Genomic DNA, 16,035 nt, shown 5'->3' with positions numbered 1-16,035 from the left:
GGCAGAAGATCTTGGAAAACTGACCAGTTCCAGGATCTGTGCAGGCAGGAAGTTGTTGGTTTCATAATCCATAACATCTGTCCCCACACCCTGATTGCAGGATGTTTTGCTTCCAGTTACTTGTTCTGTTACTGCTGCTAGGTAAAACTGTAGATACTGAGGTGGGTAAGGTAAGGGCGCATTTCAGGAATGAGGAAAACAAGCTACACACCCAAGCTTCATGCATACTCATAAAGTGCTAGCAGTACTTAAAGGGATCAAAGAAGGATGTATTGAAAAATCTCCTGGCCCCTGGCATAGAAGCGTTTATTAATTGTGGGATCTCTTAGAATTCGATTAAAATATTGCAGTAAGACTGTCGCTTACTTAGATCTGTAGATATTCTAGAGCCTTTGCCAAAGCAAATTTCTGCTAGAAGCTAAAAATGTTCTTAACAGGAGGGAGGTTGGGTGCCTGTGTTGCAACCTCCTGCTCCATTCTGCAGTCATCATTCCGCAACCACTCTATAAATCAATGTTTGCAACACAGGTTAGGAGGAGGCTGTTCTCCACTTCTGTGGAAATAGATTCTTAGATACCTTGTAAGGGCTGTCAGGTGTGTTAGCCTCCAGTATCCAGCTGCTCTCTTCTTTGCTAATACTGAATGAAAGCCAGCAGCCCATCATTCATTACAGAGAAGCCAGTGAGCATGTGACCAGCTGAATGGGTAACTTAATTCTTGCAATGTGTTTTAATCTCCAAAATGGCCCCTTGCCACTGCTTCAGCCCCTTAATATTGCTGGCAAATGCACTGATCTCTGTCGCTTCAAATCTGCAGCAACAGCTTATTTGAATCCTTTTAAGAACCTGGTTGTTAGTCAAATCCGGCTGCTTGGTAAAAAGGGTGTTGAGCCACCCATGCTGTTCTAAGCAAGCAAACTTTAACACTTGATTATAGAACAGTCTCCTGGCATAAGTCTTGGGCTTTCTGCCATCTACTGTACTTGTTCCCACTGTTCCAGCCTCTTCTTTTGTTCTTCTGTGTTCAGAATCCTAATGCTTGCGTAATGTTGTAGTTTTATAGTCCACTCAATGATAAGAGAGCAGCTCTGATCGGAAGGTAGCTTTCCCATCATCCCAATTTCCAGAGCTACATGCCAAGCACATCTAGTCCCATGTCTGTTTTGCTTTTGGCAGCCTATGTCTCTGCGGTGCTGTCAGTTCTTCGGTCACAGTCCAGACCTCTGATGTGGCTGATTGTCCCTAGTTAAGATCCTGAGAACAAATTTGTCATTTGTTTTCCCATAGAAACAAATTTTGTCTTTGCCAAGCGTAAAATCCACATCCCATAGGCTGAAGCGAAGCAACAGAGTTTGCATTTGCCCATTAAAAAAAAAAAAAAAAAAAAAAAAAGGCAGCCCTTGGCCGGCACACAGCAGTGAGTTGATGTGAGCACTGTGCCCAGGTGAACCTGCACCAGGAAATCGGTGGCCAGTAGTCACCATTGGTAAGGTGTAGCCAAGTAGTAGCACATAATAATCTTGATCTCACGTATTTGAGGGGAATTGTTCGCAGTAGGTTGTGAAGCCATGGGTCAAATACAGAATAACCTCTGAAATGCAGAAAAACCTCTAAAATCTCACAAGTAGAGCAGCACGTTAGTTGCTAAAACTACGTGGGAAAGACTATTTAGATAGTACTACAACTTAGTACCTGCACTGGGGGTTAGATTTACACCATTATCCTGCCTTCTGGGGCGTTTCGCTACCTGCCTGAAAATTAAGCTTGCACTGGAACCTTGGAGCGCCTGAGGGCAATGTGCTCAAATACACATAGCTTGTACATACTGTCACTTCGCTGCCTGAGAAAACCCAGTGTAGAAATACTCTGCTGGATCTGTGCCCTCTGAAGAAGGATCTATGCAACAGTGATTTTTCAATGTCCTAATTCCAGTCCCAGTTTCTTGGGTTTTTTGTTTTGGTTTGGTTTTTTTTTAAGGGGCAATTAGAACTGACAACAGCTTATCTGATTTTAGCCTGTTTCTCCGAGTCCCACAGATTGCTGCTGATCTTAATTAATCTTTAATTCACTGAATACCTGATGAAAATAACTTCTTTGCTGTGTGCACATGGATGCAGACATCTTTCTTTCAGTCTGGTCTACAGCTGAACTGTTTTATCTTGCTCCATATTGAATGGCTTCTGTTTTCAGCTCCTTGGCAAACTCAAACCACCAAATCCTGACAAATTTGTTGTGCTGCCAAGAACATGAATAACTCAGCTGTTGGTATGCTGTGTCAAATACTTCTTAGCTTCTGTGCTGCAGTAATCCAGTGGGAAACACATCCTCATTTAGTTGATCCAGTTAACTTCTGCACTTGGCTATACTGCCTGGTACAGTTTCTTTCCTTGGTTGCTCATGCTCCGTTCCATATGGTTCACTTGCTTGCTTTTCTCGATCCTTTTTCTTTTTTCTAAATCATTCTGCTTTTCCTTTTTGTGGGTATGTATGCATTTCATATTCATATTTCTTTTCTTAATGATCACAGAGTACTTTATAAGCAGCTAAGTCTAACTGTAACTGTAGATTTGTATCCAAGAGTAGCATCTACAGGGAGGGTTCCTGTCACAGGCAATATAAATTAAGATCCCCTCCCCTTGAATAGCTAATGCCACGTGAAGTTTCATCAAACAGTCTCTTCTTGGTGTACCTGTAGAGCTTTCTATACCTAACAGGAAGCGTGGGAGAAAAAGGTTGTGTGTGGGTTTTTTTTTTTTTTTTCCTCTTAGATCTTTGAATACTAACTGCAGATTTGGTTTCTAGACTTACTTCATCTCAGTCACCTGAGGCATAAGGGTGTTTGTGTGCCTGATCAGACAGATACTGGCTTGCTCAAGTAGAGGCTGGTATGCCCTCTAGTGTATTATTTATGATTAAAAACCAGCTAGTTTAAAGAAGCAGAGCTTCTTCCCCATCTTTTGGGAGGCTGTTCCAAGACCTACCAGACATGCTCTTAAGCTGGCAGTGCAGAATATGTAATTTCCTTTTGTTAATCAACTTCCTCCCAACTTTGCCTGGTTAACTATACCCTGAACAGCTGTGGCATCTCTAACATTTGTTTGAAATTGCCCAAACAGCTCTGCTTTATTTCCTGGAAAACACCATTACCATTGTCTTTTTCTGTTGAAGCAGCTCAGAATAAGAACTTGTTTCCCCAAGTACAGTGGCTGCCCACAAAAGTAGCAGAGTGACTTGGAAATGAATCTAAATCAACAATTCAGAGTCCTGTGCTCACTTCAGGATTTGTTTCTAGTTCCATCCCTGTGTCTTTTTAAGTAGCTTTAAGACAGTCGCAGAGTAATATTAAAACAGAGAAAGAAAGTCTCTGCAGTGCACAGAGAAGCCAGTTTGGGAAACACGTCGGAACATGGACAAGATCTCATAGATCTCACAGTAGCATCTCAGAGCTGTTTTCCAGCTCTTCTCCCTGCCCACCAGTGAAGGAGAAAAAAGCTATAACCAACGTTACCTTGAACGTGCAGTCTGGCACTCACCTGATGCTGAAACTAGAAAGTCCTGCAGGCCAGGCTGCGCTCTCCCCTTGTACTAGCTTTAGTTAGGGGTTGGGACACCCATTCATTTTGGAAGCAACTGCAACACTTTTGTTTCTGCTGTTTCCTTTTTTTCAAGCCTTGCATGTTGGCATCACGGCTGAAAGTTGTTGCTGCTACAAATTCAATAGCGTGAGTGCTCCCTAATCCATCTCAGAACCAAGTTATGCAGGTCAGCCCTCTGTACTTACTGTTTCTTTACTGAGAGGGATGGCGAGTATTCATGTGCCCATGCAGCCAGCTCTGCTTTGAGCTTGCTGGTCTTCGCTGGAGATCATTACAACGGACACCATGTTGCTAGTTAGTCTTATACCACTCCAGCTTTGAGCAATGGGAACACGTCTGGGACTGGAGTGGCAGCGGACTCCAAACTAAAGCAATACTATCCCAGGCCAAAAGAGGGAGGGGGAAGAAATGAAACACTTTTCTCAGCCTACTGAGAAGAGCCCATGACCTATTTTATGTGACTTGGTTGATCTGAAAATACACCTGTATTTTAATTCTGTGAGATGCAAAAAAGTGAGTTTTAGGCAGTGATCTGTACACCAGGAATGAGCCTAGAGCACCTGTGTTCTGCCGTCCGGTTAGATGCCCTCCTTGAGAGTGCAATCGGCACGCGTTCTGCAACAGCACCACTTAGCGGGCTGATGATACCTCAGAGGCGACACTTTTGGTAAAGCCCTACTTGCAATGACCACGGGTCAGCCAGGCATGCTAGCAGTACTTGAAAGCGTGTGCAGGGAAGAAGCTATTGTTCCAAGGCCACCACCTTTTCTGGTGGTGTTAGCTACCTACTAGATACTGTTTACTGCAGGAGCTGGGTACCTGCTATTTGGAAAGATCTGAGCATCCTACCCCTACTGACAGAAGACATGTCGGTCCCCGGCAGACCCCAGGACAAAACCGGAATGCAAACAGAGGCTATGTTGTTAGTAACCCTCCTACTGCGTGTTGGATGACAAGCCAAAAAGAGGTGAGTCCACACCTTCTTACTACCAGCCCAACCCCCTCTTGTCTGACACCAGAGTCACAACCCTTTCATATTTGAGGCACAGGACCCTCCAAATACCCCTGCAAGGAGAGACATGAGCAGGTCTCTCATCTACTACTTAGCCTGTAAATTTTTTGGAGGAGGGGCTGCATTTGGGTCTGCCTGCACAGCATTTAGCATAACAAAGTCCTCCTCCTTGTTACAGTGCCAAGCCCTTGTCAATGCAAGCAGCTTTATAGCCTCACTTCCTTCCTTCCCAACTCCACAGCTTGTACAGCTGGAAAAACTTTGTATTTCCCATGGCACCTCCTTTATTTCTGCCACTGCAAAAGTCAATACTGTCAAGCCCCAGAAAACGCGTCTCAGGCTTTTTGTGACAAAACGTGCCCCAACCACAGTCTGAAGCATTGCATTGAGCCATCTCTTCTTTTAATCAGTCATGAGCTTGGGGCTACACGCAATTATAATTTTCATCCTGACAGATTAGAGACTCATCCGACCATTTCCAGAACAGCAGCTGGAAACTGATACAGCAGCTGTCAGAGTTGTATGGCAGTGACCCTCCCTTCAAGTTGAAGCAGTCAAGAATGCACGTTACAACGGGGTCAGAAGGTGAGTGGATTTCTATTTGTATAGTTAACAAAAAAGTCACTTGGACCCCACTCTGTAGAGTACATCTCACATATGGTATGATCGAGTTAGTAGCAGCCAAGTTCATCTGCTTAGATGAGCTCCAGTTGAACTTTTGGCTAGGAACCCACCCAAAACCCAGTACTGCCATCACTACTATTTGCTGTGTGAGGATGGTCATCTCGGCACCATCACTCATAATAGACAAAAGAAAAGTCCCAAAATCCTGTTCTGTTCGGATGCTTTTTCAGACGTGCCAAGCTACGATGATTGATGTATTTCACGAACTTCATAGTTTCTTTGTCTCTATAAACCAAGGCCAAGCAGTTGTTCTCTGGATTCACAGTCAACAGCTACAAGACACAAAAATAATTAAGGCAATAAATTACTTTCACAAAAATGGCTTTGATATCATTCCTAGGAGGAAATGGATGCAACAGGCTTTCAAAAGCGAATCAGAACAAAAGCCTGGTATCAGAAAATGAGCGATGTCACCATTTTCATATTAATACCCCTCAACCTGTAAGATTTATTAGACAGCAAGGTTCATTTGAAGGGCTTCTGGACGTTTCATCAGTATTACTGTTCAGCAGCCTCACTATTACTCCTACACGTGACCCTAGCAAAAGGCATTTCTCTGGAAAAGCAAGACGCTTGCTACAGCCTTTTGTCTTATTTGAGGCTACTCAAAATACCACCAGGTTCAGGTTGTACTAGGTACTGTCAGGGCCTGAGTCTTAAGCTTTGCAATAAACCCCAGCCCCGTGAAGCTCTATCCAGAGCTACGTCCATAAGCTACAATCCAGGCAGGAAGCTTCAGCGTAGGCTGAAGGCTCCAGTGCAATACTGAGCACCTTCAAGATTATGTCCACATGATAACAAAATGTGATTGTGCCCCTTCCTCCCCCCCCACCCCCAGCCAACAATTAATTTTATCTAATTTGCAACCAGGAACTGTGTTCCTTACCTCTTCATCTTCACCTTTTGCAATGTAGGATGTAAAGCCACCATATTCTGGATCCCAGTCTTAAAATGGAAGAGAAAGGTTCTTAGAAAGTTCAGCACTGTCCAGATTGCCCTACTGGAGATGCAGTATTTCTGGCCAGCCCTCCGCAGTTACTGGCTACAGGACTATTTGCAGTTTACCTCCTGCCAGGCTATTTTTTCCTTCCATTCGGAAGCAATTTGAACCAAATGTACTGGATTTACCTTTTACTGCAAATAGGCTGTTTAAGGCTGCTTGGCTTCCTTTTCCCCGTATGGAGAGCAACTTTGCCTTAATAGATGTGTAAAAGGCTTTGGGTATAATTACAGACGTGTTCCAGGTGGTTTAAGCCATGCATTCTGGTCTCCACTGGTCCAGCGGTGATGACCAAAGTGCTTGTGTTTAGATTTTTGTTTTCAGCTGTGCATAGCTAGCAATCAGCCTAAAATGCCTAGACAAGCCTAAAGTCACTTCTGAAAATCCTGGGCTTTGTGAGTTGTAGGCAGTGGTAATTTTGATGAGAAAGGAGGCAAAACGGAGCACTTGCTTGGGCCCATAAGCCACCTGTATGGCTCCACCCTGCCCAGAGCCATTACTTCACGAGGAGTGGAAAGGTCTTGGAGACTGGCACCTTCTCTCTGCCCCCAGAGGACCTGCAACACACCACCTCTTGGCTCAAGCAGGAAAGGTTAATAAGGAAGCAGCATCAAAGCTACAGATGCTACTTTGATGCTGATTTTGATTTGTCAGAATCCCAAATCTTCGTGTTATAGACTACTGAAACAAGTGGCACTTACGCAGAAGTGAGGACTAAAGCGAGGACTAGGATAAAATCTAAAGAGCTTTCCTATATAGGAAAAAGCAGGGGAACTTTGGCTCATGTAGCACTGTGGAGAATTCAAAAATCCTTCCTTTAAGCCAGTCTTGTCAAGGGGAGTCTGATATCTCTCTCTTTTGTCCACATACCTTCACAGCCACAGAAAAAGAGCAGGTCCAGAGCAAATTCTGTTGCTTGGGTGTCATGGACTAGAGTGTAGTGCCCGTGGGTCCAGCGCCTCAGCTCTCCCGCACAGACAGGGGCACCTGAACCTATGAAAGAGAACAAACATCTCAACAGCCAGGGAAAAAAATGAAGCTGCACTACAGCTAACCCCTGCTAAGCTCAGGGCAGGTAGGGGTAAGTTCCTGTACTGTCTCTTCACACCACAGAGAGCTGTGTTTGCCAGACCCAGCAAAGTATAAAGGCAAGAAAAAGTAAAACCATAGATCTCTTGCTAACTTATTTTCTAGAGGTGACTCTAAGCTATGCCCTTTGCATGATGGGTATGAGGGGAGCCAAGATCTGCTCTTCGAGAGGTCTTTGAGCTGTGATGTGCTTTGGATTAAGCCAGTTCATCCTTTTGTGTGTTGTTTTTTTCTTTCCTTTTTTTTTTTCTTCCCTCCCCCCAAGGTTGGTAGCAGATCTTCATGAGGATTGATGGTAGACCTCTGAACTTCGAAAGCCAGCAACCTATCTGCTCTGGAAGTACACTGAAACTACTAGATCCTTCCAGAGAAGGAGGATATGGCTCTGAACTCACTCTTCATGTCCTGTCCCAGGCAGGAACATCAGACTTTGGGGAAACCTTTCTTTTCTTATGGCTACAGCTCAGTTTTCAAGTTATGCAGCCCCAAATTATGCCCTCGTACACTAGTCAGTCATAGACATTAAGAACAGCCAGAATGTGAAAGAATTGGTTAAAATGATATAGAGGGAACGTGGCAAATGGAAGTGGCAAAATGACTGGCAGTGCAACTCAGAAAAACAAAGCCTTTGTAGCAAGTAAGCATTAAGGGGGGGATTTTCGTTCTTGATCACCTTTTCTTCCAGTGTCCGCTGACTTAACTGACTGAGTGCAAGATAAGCATTTTTAAGAATTCCGCCCTTAAACTTTAAAGCCACTGCCTTAAACAACACCAACACGTGAATCCAAAATTAAACTTGCATAGTAGCGATATGTTATGGCTGACAAATAAGTGGTTATTTAGGGTTAAATCCTAGTTTTAGGCATCAGTTTGCTAATTCTGAAATTATCTTTACTTCTGATCTGCTAACTTTGTTCTACTTGCTTTGGTCTTTCATATGAGAATTGTTTTTATGTGAAACAAGAGTATGTGGATGTAGAAAGCACATAACCATTAACAAAAGATTATTGGGTAACTAGATTAAAAAAAAAAAAAAGCCTAAAGTTCTACAGAAGTCCCATGCCCCCGTCCTGCCCTTAAATCAGATTTCAGGTTGACAAGGTATGTTCAAAATGCTGCTACAATAGGGTATCTTCAAATTAGTCGTTATTAGTCATTAGGCTAGTTAGTTAGTCATTCGTTAGTCACTTATTTTGGGTAAGTGATCTGCCATCCTGTGAATGCCAATGGTGCCAGTACAAGGTGAAATCCTAATCCCAGGAGAAGTTACTGGAAGTTCTACTGCTGACATCCTTTAATGCCAGGATGGTGCTCAAGTCCTTTCAATACTGCTACTGCTCTACCTACCGTTCTGTGTCTCACCATCTTGCACTTCAGGGATGTTTTCAGGCTGGTCTAGTAGAGGTGCATCGCTGTCAGCCTGTTGTTCAGTCTCTTCCTGCTTGGGTTTGGGGCTGCTGTGTCCAGCAGCGTCCACAGCTCTTCCTTCCCCAGCATCTTCATCCTCATCAGAGGGAGCCAGGAAGTGCAGCTTTAGGCCAGTGAAGTTGGAAAGCAACAGAAACAAGGCCTCGGAACGTAAAAATTGCAGGAAGCTCTTCAGGATGTCAGAGAGACTGTCTTCCTCTGCTATCTCATACAATCTGAAAGATAGCTGAAGAATCACCAACAGATAGCCAACAAGGACTGTCCATAGGGACAACCCGTCAGTGCAGCCTCGTGGCACTTCCTGCTTGGCCTGATCAACAGGAGCAAGGTGCTGTCATTCAGCAGCTTGTTGCATCCCTACCTCTTATTGGGCGGTCCCCGGCTACTCCACTGGATGTCCTTTTTCTCTAGAGCTTCACACAGTAGCTGGAATCTCTCTTTCTATGAGGGAAAGATAGGGCAGAAGCTTTAACATCTAGCGCCTGTGTCTTCCCTGGTGTGTTAGAAGCAGCCATCCTGTATTCTCAGATAAGGCACAGCTCTTTTCTCTAGCTTGTTTGCGGCTCTTAAGGACTGCTGAATTGAGGGCACTAAGCTCGGCATCATGTCTTTCTAATGCCAGTGACTACTGGCTATGAAGTGCTACTTATTGTCTGCTGGGTGAGAATGCTGTTTGCTTCACCGAGGTATGGGTAAAGAGGTAAAACGGACTTAAGAAAAGCCATTCAAGTAAAGAAAAATCACGATGGGTCATTTGTTTCACATATGTGCTGATTTCCCTGTGTGCTCCTAAGCCATAAGAGGTTGAGTGACGGGGGAGGATATTCTGGTCATCTCGGTGCTAGGAAGCAGGAAGGATGACACGTGTTTCCATCCTTCTGCTTTGCTCCATATAAGAAATAAGAATGCTGAAGCAAAGTTTGCGATTTATGATGTGTCCCTATGCAGAGGGTAAGCCACAGGCTTGTACAGTCTGCTGGGCACCTGCAGCAGTTGGCAGGCATCCAGCAGGTGATCCATCCCTTCAGGAAGTGAAACTAGTAGGTGTTTTAACTGACAGCTGTACAGGCAAGACCCTTCCCAGTCTGCATGACATGTGGCACACACCAGCCCTGTGACCTCTTCTGGTAGGTTGCATTAGATTGAACCACTGCACTCACCTTAAGAAAATCCTTCAGGAGAATTTCTGATCGCTCCTCAAATTCCTCTTGGATTTGAGCTTGGGAGTCCATGTCCAGATAAACTAGATTGATCCACTCATACAAGATTTCATGCTGGAAAGGTTTAAATGCTGGATTTGCAAATGTAAAAGGGATTCCCCGCTTCTCCCTCACCCAACTGGCCAAAGGCCTGTATTTCTCCCCTCTCCCACGCCTTTCCTTTCTTTTTTAATTGTGCTGAGAGTATTTGCTGCATTCTCTGCACTACTGCAACTACACAAGTGGACAGAGACTCATAGAATAAGTTAGGTTGGAAGCATCTGCTTCAAGCAGATCTAACTTGATCCAGGCTCAGGGTTGCTCGAGGCCTTGTCGAGTTGAGTTTTGACCATCTTGAAGGATGAAGATCCCACAATCTCTCTGGAATTTCCCATGTTGCAACTTGTCCCCACTGCCTCTTGTCCTACCACCGTGCATCTCCAAGAAGAGTCTGGCTCCAGCTTCACTACACCCTCCCATTAGGTAGCTGAAGACAACAACTTTTAGCCTTCTCTTCTTAAAGCTGAACAAACACAGTCCTCTCATAGCTAGCCTGTCTTGTGCTACAAAGTGAAAGGTAAAATCCTCAGTGGTCTCTCTATCGATTACTCTTAAGAAGAGTTTGTATTTTGCCAGTATCTTTCATTCTGGGTCCCCAAATCATTTATAGCATACAAAAAAGTAGCTACAATTTTGTAGACAGGAAACAAAAAGGAGCATGGAACAAGTTTAAGATTAAAGCGTCCCCGAGCGTGAATGCGTTCCAAATAAGTATTCTAGAGGCATGGAAATGCAGGTAAGCAGACCTAGGCTTGCTACTCACGTCATAAGGGATGTGTGGGCTCCTTGACAAAGGGGCTTCAATGTAGCGTGGAGGTCTGTCTATTGATGGGCCATGAAACCAGCCGCTCACTGACAAGCGGCACTTTTCCTCAGACAGAACTTCTGACACCTGGAACAAAGTGGAGGAGCATGTTACTGTTTAGACTAGATAACATTTAAGGACCAGCTGTAACAGGCACCATGCAGACCCATAATAAGAGCTGGACCTGCCTCCAGAGAGCCTACCACATAAAGAAGGTCTGACAAGGGCTAGAAGCAGGTAGACAGACTATTCTTAGTTCAGAGAGCAAAGGTTAAAGCAGAGTTTGATTTGCTCAGGTCTATTGTAGATTTCCAGAATCCTAGCCCAAGCTTTCACTTAAAGCTCCCAACAGAATCCATCCCCCTCTCCCTGAGAGCCAGAGCGAAGGCTGAAATATTTTATTAGAAGTAAAAGCATTTTAGGTTTTTCCGTTTGTTCTGTTGAACTAGCTACCACAGTCGGCAAAAACTAGCTGTCGCAGGTTAACCTGGAACTCAGAAACCACATGAGGAGCTCTGGGGCACACTTACTGCCTATAGGCTGCAGCAGGCTGTACTGCCCTTATTGTGTCTTTTACTTTTTAAAAAAATGCTGCAATTCAAGCCAGCAGGAAGAGCATTTGTCTGCTACCTTTGGCTCTGGGTTAAAGGTCTACGTATCTAACAGACTAAGAGCTAGCCCTTTATGCTGGCATTTTACCTGGTCTGTGGAAAGCCCTGATTTTCACACAGTGATTACTACTGCTAGATCTGGATTTCGTCAAACTGTGCTCTGCTATAAGTTGGGCTAAATCGAACAATTTCACGCTCCAGCGTGCTGTACTGAGTAATGAAGAGAGAGCCACCCCCTTATGACTGGTTGCTAGCAGCACATAAAGACCTTGCACTGGTTTTTCAGGACAGCCTGCTGGAAGAGAAGGAAGAAACACAGCCTGTCCTGGAAAAGGTTTTGGCTTTTATTGATAGTTATAGAGCGGTAGCGGCCCTCTCCTTGCATGAATTAAAGCTTTTCTAGCTAATTTGGAATGCCTACAGTAAACCTTATATCTCTTGGGAAATGGAAAACAGAAAAATGCTCTTAAATCAAGCTTGCTACTGGAAGCCCAGCGACCTGCTCTGCTCACCAAATAATACCCAAAGCTTTATTTGATACCTGCTGAAGAAGTATACAGCATGAAGGCCAAAATCTGAAGATCTACTAGGAATTAATAGCTAAACACTCTTTGCCAAATGGCTGAGAGGGATTTAAAGCTGGCACGTGCTGTGAAGGCTTTGTATCAGTCTGACCCTCACACAGCTCTCTAATGGCAATTCGGAAGCTCTATGATTTACTGATGAAAGGATCAAAGAAATGATTTGGTGGTTCAACAGCTGCTCTGGGAATAACCAGTGAGGTGCAGGTCCTGAAGCTTTAGATTCACAGCACTCCCAGTTAAGACAGCTGAGGTTTTTAATCTCTGTGTTAACAGTATCAGAGACAGTACGCAAGACTCTGAATGGTGCTAATGCATGGGATTAAGTTTAGGTTAGTAGGAGACAGTCACAAGGCCAAGTGGAACGTGGATTTACATGACAAGAGTAAATCACTAACTGAAAACAACTAGGGCAGTGACCAAATAGTTGTTTCTGTTAATTAATTACAAGACATAAATAACAGAAAAGTAAAACCTAAGCAGTCTAGCTGCAAACATGCCTGACCTACATCACTACACTCAGTGCTCTTCTCCAACCTCCTGCTCTTTGACACTGTTTGTTACAGTTCATGGCATTCTCAAGCAAGCAGGAGTTTCAGCTTTCAGCCAGGTGTTCACATGAAGCGGTTCTGGAGATTACACTCATGCTTTTTCCAGCCATCTTCCTGTTGCGTGCCACAAAATGCTACTTAACCATATCAGCGCATCTACTGTAGGGTATTTGGTAGGTAGGGTAGGGTAACCTACCTGTAGGGTAACTGCATCTGCGTTACAGAACTGATACGGCCATATCCACATAGTCCCCTACTGGCAATGCAGCATACTAGGGAGCATTTCTGTCTACTAGTAAAGTCATGACATCCGCATGAAAAACATGAGCTAGTCCAACAAAAGCCCTCTTCTGTCACCACAGCCAAATCCACAGCAGTAGTTTGCCAGCATAGTGACAGAAGGTAGGGATGGGAATTTCTTCCCCTAAGATGATGAAGCTATACTGCCAGAATTTTGTAGTTTAAGGTTGGCTTTGTCAGTTCTAGTTCTCCTTTAAGTCATCAGCCTTTAACATAGAGCATTTAATACGAGCATTCTGACTGCCTGCGTTTCTCCCTTTCTCTTCTACCCTCCCCATCAGGCCTGTTACAATGTACAAAATGAATCACTGCAACAGAGAGGATTTAAAAAGGAACAGAATACAGATCCTTGCCTGGTGGAAGGAGACTGGAGACACTTCAAAGAAAGCCAGTGTGTTCCATGAAGGCACTAATGACTTGACGATTTGCTGCGGCTGGAAGTGTTCTGAAGAGGAAGAGAACAGGGTTTGGTTAAGATGACTTGGAACTCACTAGCAAGCGTCATTTCCCTCGGACTTTATGACACTGTGACTGATCAGACACCTGGCTGTAAAGGAGGGAACTTAGAGCAAGAGATTGATGAGGAACCGGTGGACTTCTGTCGCTGGAAGTTATCTCCATCGCTTAAAAAATTTCCTAGCACAGTTACTGGTGTTGCCTCTATCCTGCCTCCATCTCTGTGCCCTGCAAAAAAAAGTGGATAAAAGAAAGGATTCCCCTCTTTATTAGCTTCTCCTTTTCCTCAGCTGTCACCCATTACCATAGTCTGGAAAGACTGCTACAGCCCATCTCTTTCTAAAGTGCAAATTTTACCAATACATAAGCTCCCTTGGACTGAGCAAAATCTTCCTTGTATCTAAAGTGCAAATTTTACCAATACATAAGCTCCCTTGGACTGAGCAAAATCTTCCTTGTACCATCTGAGAGGAGAGTTGCTGCAAAGGCACCTAAGCTTCATCTTTTTCAGCTATCAGAGGCTGAGGAGCAAGCTCTCACCATCTGTACTATAAAAGTCCAGCGTCCCTCCATCGCTCTTCTCCCACGGTGGCACGAGGTACAGGATGAAGGCAATTCTCCGACCTTCCAGCTCATCATCATGGCACAGCAGGACATCTGCAATTACACACATTTTCCTACAGTAGTGCCTTTCTAGCGTGTGCACTGATTTATTTCAGTGGCTGCTTCCTAGCTTTGCCCTTGCAAGGACATAACAGGAAGAAATATGCCCTTCCCAAGAACTGCATCTTTGCTTGTCTGCATCACTAATCCAGAGAGAATAACGTTTGTGAGATTTCATTACGACTGATGGATAAGCCCGCTCTGAAGGTAGAGGCGGTTAAGCCCCTCCTTACCCACTCCTCTGCTGCTGTCACTGGGCACAGCAGGAAGAGATCCTTAAGTTTATCAGTTAGTCAAACTCTTATTCTTGAATGCACAGCTGCCCTTTGAGGAGGTTTGTTGCTGGGCTGGGGGTAGGGCAGGAACAGAAAAGCTGGACCAGCAACTGGTTAGGCAAAGAGACTTTAAAAAAGCAGAATTAACAAAAGTTAATTTTACATGACTAAAAGGCTATTACAGTTGTAACCAGTTTCTGGACTCTCTATGATGACATTTTAGCACTTCACAAACTAAACTGTGGCATTTACAACCTGAACACATCATCCCTTTGTGTCCAGGAAGTTCGACAGCAAACTTTGGCTGAACGTCTCCAGAAAGGTTGGAGGCTTGCTACAAAACTGGGCCCAGCTAAAGCTCTCAGCAGCATGATTACAACAATCATTTTTCCATAATTTAGACTTGGTTTGTTTCTTGTTGGAGACTCTGATCTGCTGGGTGATAGCTGCTAGGACCTCCTAGGACTGGGAAAGGGTGGTGGTGGGCTTTGTAATTATGTCTTCTCCTCAAATATAGTTTTATGCACACCCAGGGAAGCTTTGGGGAAAGGACTGCTTACTGACTGACCGGTATATTCGTATTTAGCGCAGGATAGGTCGATCGTTGGCTCCAGTTCGATCTGGGTCACAGCAGAAAGCCACGCTCGGAATTCTTCACACAGAGCGTGCCTGGGAAGATGAGCACAAGGTAAGCATCCTCCTGAGTTACAAAGCACGTTACCAGTGACATACAGCCTAAAACTACTTTTATTATTAGCTCTCCTCCAACTATTTAAACAGTTGAAGCTACTACTCCTGCCAGAGGTACCATATATCTGAAAAACCCTACGGGAGTTGGCCAGGAAAAGTCTAGCTTTCACAGCATCACTCACAGTGACGAAGCAATACATGCAGAATGAGTTGTAAGGGACACGGATAAACGTTTCGGGGTGATAAATAACCAAGAGATGAGGGTTAACGCTGGAATCGGAGCACTGGGCTGAGAAGAAAACGCTCAGCTGCGTTTAGGGCCCTGTCCTGTGCAAAGCAGATGCTGCCCCTCCGGGCCGCTTCCCGGCAGGGCACCCTGCCCCTTCCACCACGCCGGGGGGGGGGGGCCGCACCTCAGCGCGGCGACGTGGGGCTCCGGCCTCCCGCGCAGCTCCTCGGACTGCCGCGGCCCATGGAAGAGAAGAAGGGGCGGGGGGGGGGCGGTTAGCGGCGGCGGAGCGGCGGCGCGGCGCGGCGCGGCGCGGAGCGGGCCCACCTGCCGCAGCGACAGCAGGTCGTTGCGCCGCCCGCGGAAGCCGAGGCCCAGCAGCTCGTCGCGCAGCGCCGCCGCGAAGGCCGGGCCCGCCAGGAAGCCGGGGATCAGGCCGTGCCGGAACGGGGCCGGCTCCAGCGCCGCCGCCTCTGCCAACAAAGAGCCGCCCGTGAGCGGGGCCGCCGCCGCCGCCGCGGGTGGACGGGACGGGACGGCGGTGGCGGGCGCGCCGTACCGTGGCGGAGCGGCTCCCCGCGGCGCCAGGCCGCCGCCGCCCGCTCCCGCAGCGCCGCGTCGCCGAGGGCGGCGCTCAGCTCGGCGCGCGCCCCCCGCTTCTCCCGCTTCTTCGCCGGCCCCGCCGCCGCCACGCGCCGCTTGGCGCTCATGCCCGCTGCCGCCTGACACCGCCCCCGCCAGACTACAACTCCCAGGCGCCCCCGCGCCGCCCTCCGGGCCAATCGGGGCGCGCGGCGCGCGGGGGGG

General features: G+C 46.0%; 1 protein-coding gene across 2 annotated transcripts; it reads right to left on the bottom strand.

The window, feature by feature from the left end:
- Positions 1 to 5,185: 5,185 nt before the first annotated feature.
- On the bottom strand, positions 5,186 to 15,968 carry OGFOD1 (2-oxoglutarate and iron dependent oxygenase domain containing 1). 2 transcript variants are annotated; one of them, XM_068955579.1, is made up of 13 exons: positions 15,921 to 15,968; positions 15,556 to 15,684; positions 15,413 to 15,459; positions 14,878 to 14,978; positions 13,912 to 14,028; positions 13,269 to 13,360; positions 10,831 to 10,959; positions 9,969 to 10,082; positions 9,170 to 9,249; positions 8,728 to 9,023; positions 7,162 to 7,284; positions 6,178 to 6,236; positions 5,186 to 5,563 (listed from the first exon to the last, which is right to left on the bottom strand). In XM_068955579.1, the coding sequence occupies exons 1-13, from the start codon at positions 15,936 to 15,938 to the stop codon at positions 5,402 to 5,404; spliced, it is 1,467 nt and encodes a 488-aa protein (XP_068811680.1). In that variant the 5' UTR covers positions 15,939 to 15,968; the 3' UTR covers positions 5,186 to 5,401. The 2 variants fall into 2 exon arrangements, with proteins under 2 accessions (XP_068811680.1, XP_068811679.1); XM_068955578.1 differs by having other exon boundaries at positions 15,556 to 15,701; positions 15,788 to 15,953.
- Between the last annotated feature and the right edge of the window lie 67 nt (positions 15,969 to 16,035).

The sequence above is a fragment of the Struthio camelus genome, chromosome 10 (assembly GCF_040807025.1).
Source record: "Struthio camelus isolate bStrCam1 chromosome 10, bStrCam1.hap1, whole genome shotgun sequence".
Taxonomy (NCBI): domain Eukaryota; kingdom Metazoa; phylum Chordata; class Aves; order Struthioniformes; family Struthionidae; genus Struthio; species Struthio camelus.
Note: the sequence above shows the minus strand (reverse complement) of the source record. Positions and strands in the feature narration are given on the sequence as shown.